Raw genomic sequence first — 692 nt, forward strand, 5'->3', positions numbered from 1 at the left:
CGCACGGATCTGTCTTTAAGTTGCTATGGATCCAACGAATATATTAATACCGGTATCAACATTCTTTTAGAGTAAAGAAGGCATTATCTAATACGAAAAGAATGAAAAATACTGATATCTTCCATGACCTGCACGAACACATAACAATGAGCAGACAACAATAGAAGGAATTAAAAATTAGTCACCGGCAACCGCCCTGACTAGCACGTAAATGGAGACGGAGATTCCCCTTCAGAGATCATGGAGTCTAAGGAGACAGTGATGCTCCAGGAACACAAGGTGAAGGTCCTACACTCCACTCCAACATCCGTAGGGGAAAAGGTAAGGCTTCCATATGCACGAAGTCTCTTAAGGTTCGACATAAAGCAAGAATATGATAGATGTATGTGAGAAGGACATAACAAAACAGGAAGCGACGTTGAAATCCGAGACCAAAACATGTCTTCGATCAGCCTTGACTGCAATCATAGGTTTGTGTATCTATCACGACAAGGAAAGCATGCAGGATATAGTGAAACCACTGAACACTGAACGAAAAGACTGGCAGATCGTAACATCCGTCGTCAGAAAATAAGATATGCTTACATTGTATCCTCAGATACGACAGACATATGGAGGCAATAGTAGTTGCTCTCGCACTAGGAAAAAAATGAACAGTAATTACAGACGACTGCGCTTTGACAAATTGTTGC

General features: G+C 41.3%; 1 protein-coding gene across 1 annotated transcript in view; it reads left to right on the forward strand.

Moving 5' to 3' along the window:
* Positions 1-199: 199 nt before the first annotated feature.
* Positions 200-692, forward strand: part of LOC119589040 (phenoloxidase-activating factor 2-like) — a 7,658-nt gene continuing 7,165 nt past the window's right edge. The window contains exon 1 of the mRNA XM_037937616.1: positions 200-321. Within this exon, the coding sequence (XP_037793544.1) occupies positions 241-321 (81 nt within the window). The 5' untranslated portion in view covers positions 200-240. The remainder of the gene's footprint in view (positions 322-692) is intronic.

This window comes from Penaeus monodon, chromosome 25 (assembly GCF_015228065.2).
Source record: "Penaeus monodon isolate SGIC_2016 chromosome 25, NSTDA_Pmon_1, whole genome shotgun sequence".
NCBI lineage: Eukaryota > Metazoa > Arthropoda > Malacostraca > Decapoda > Penaeidae > Penaeus > Penaeus monodon.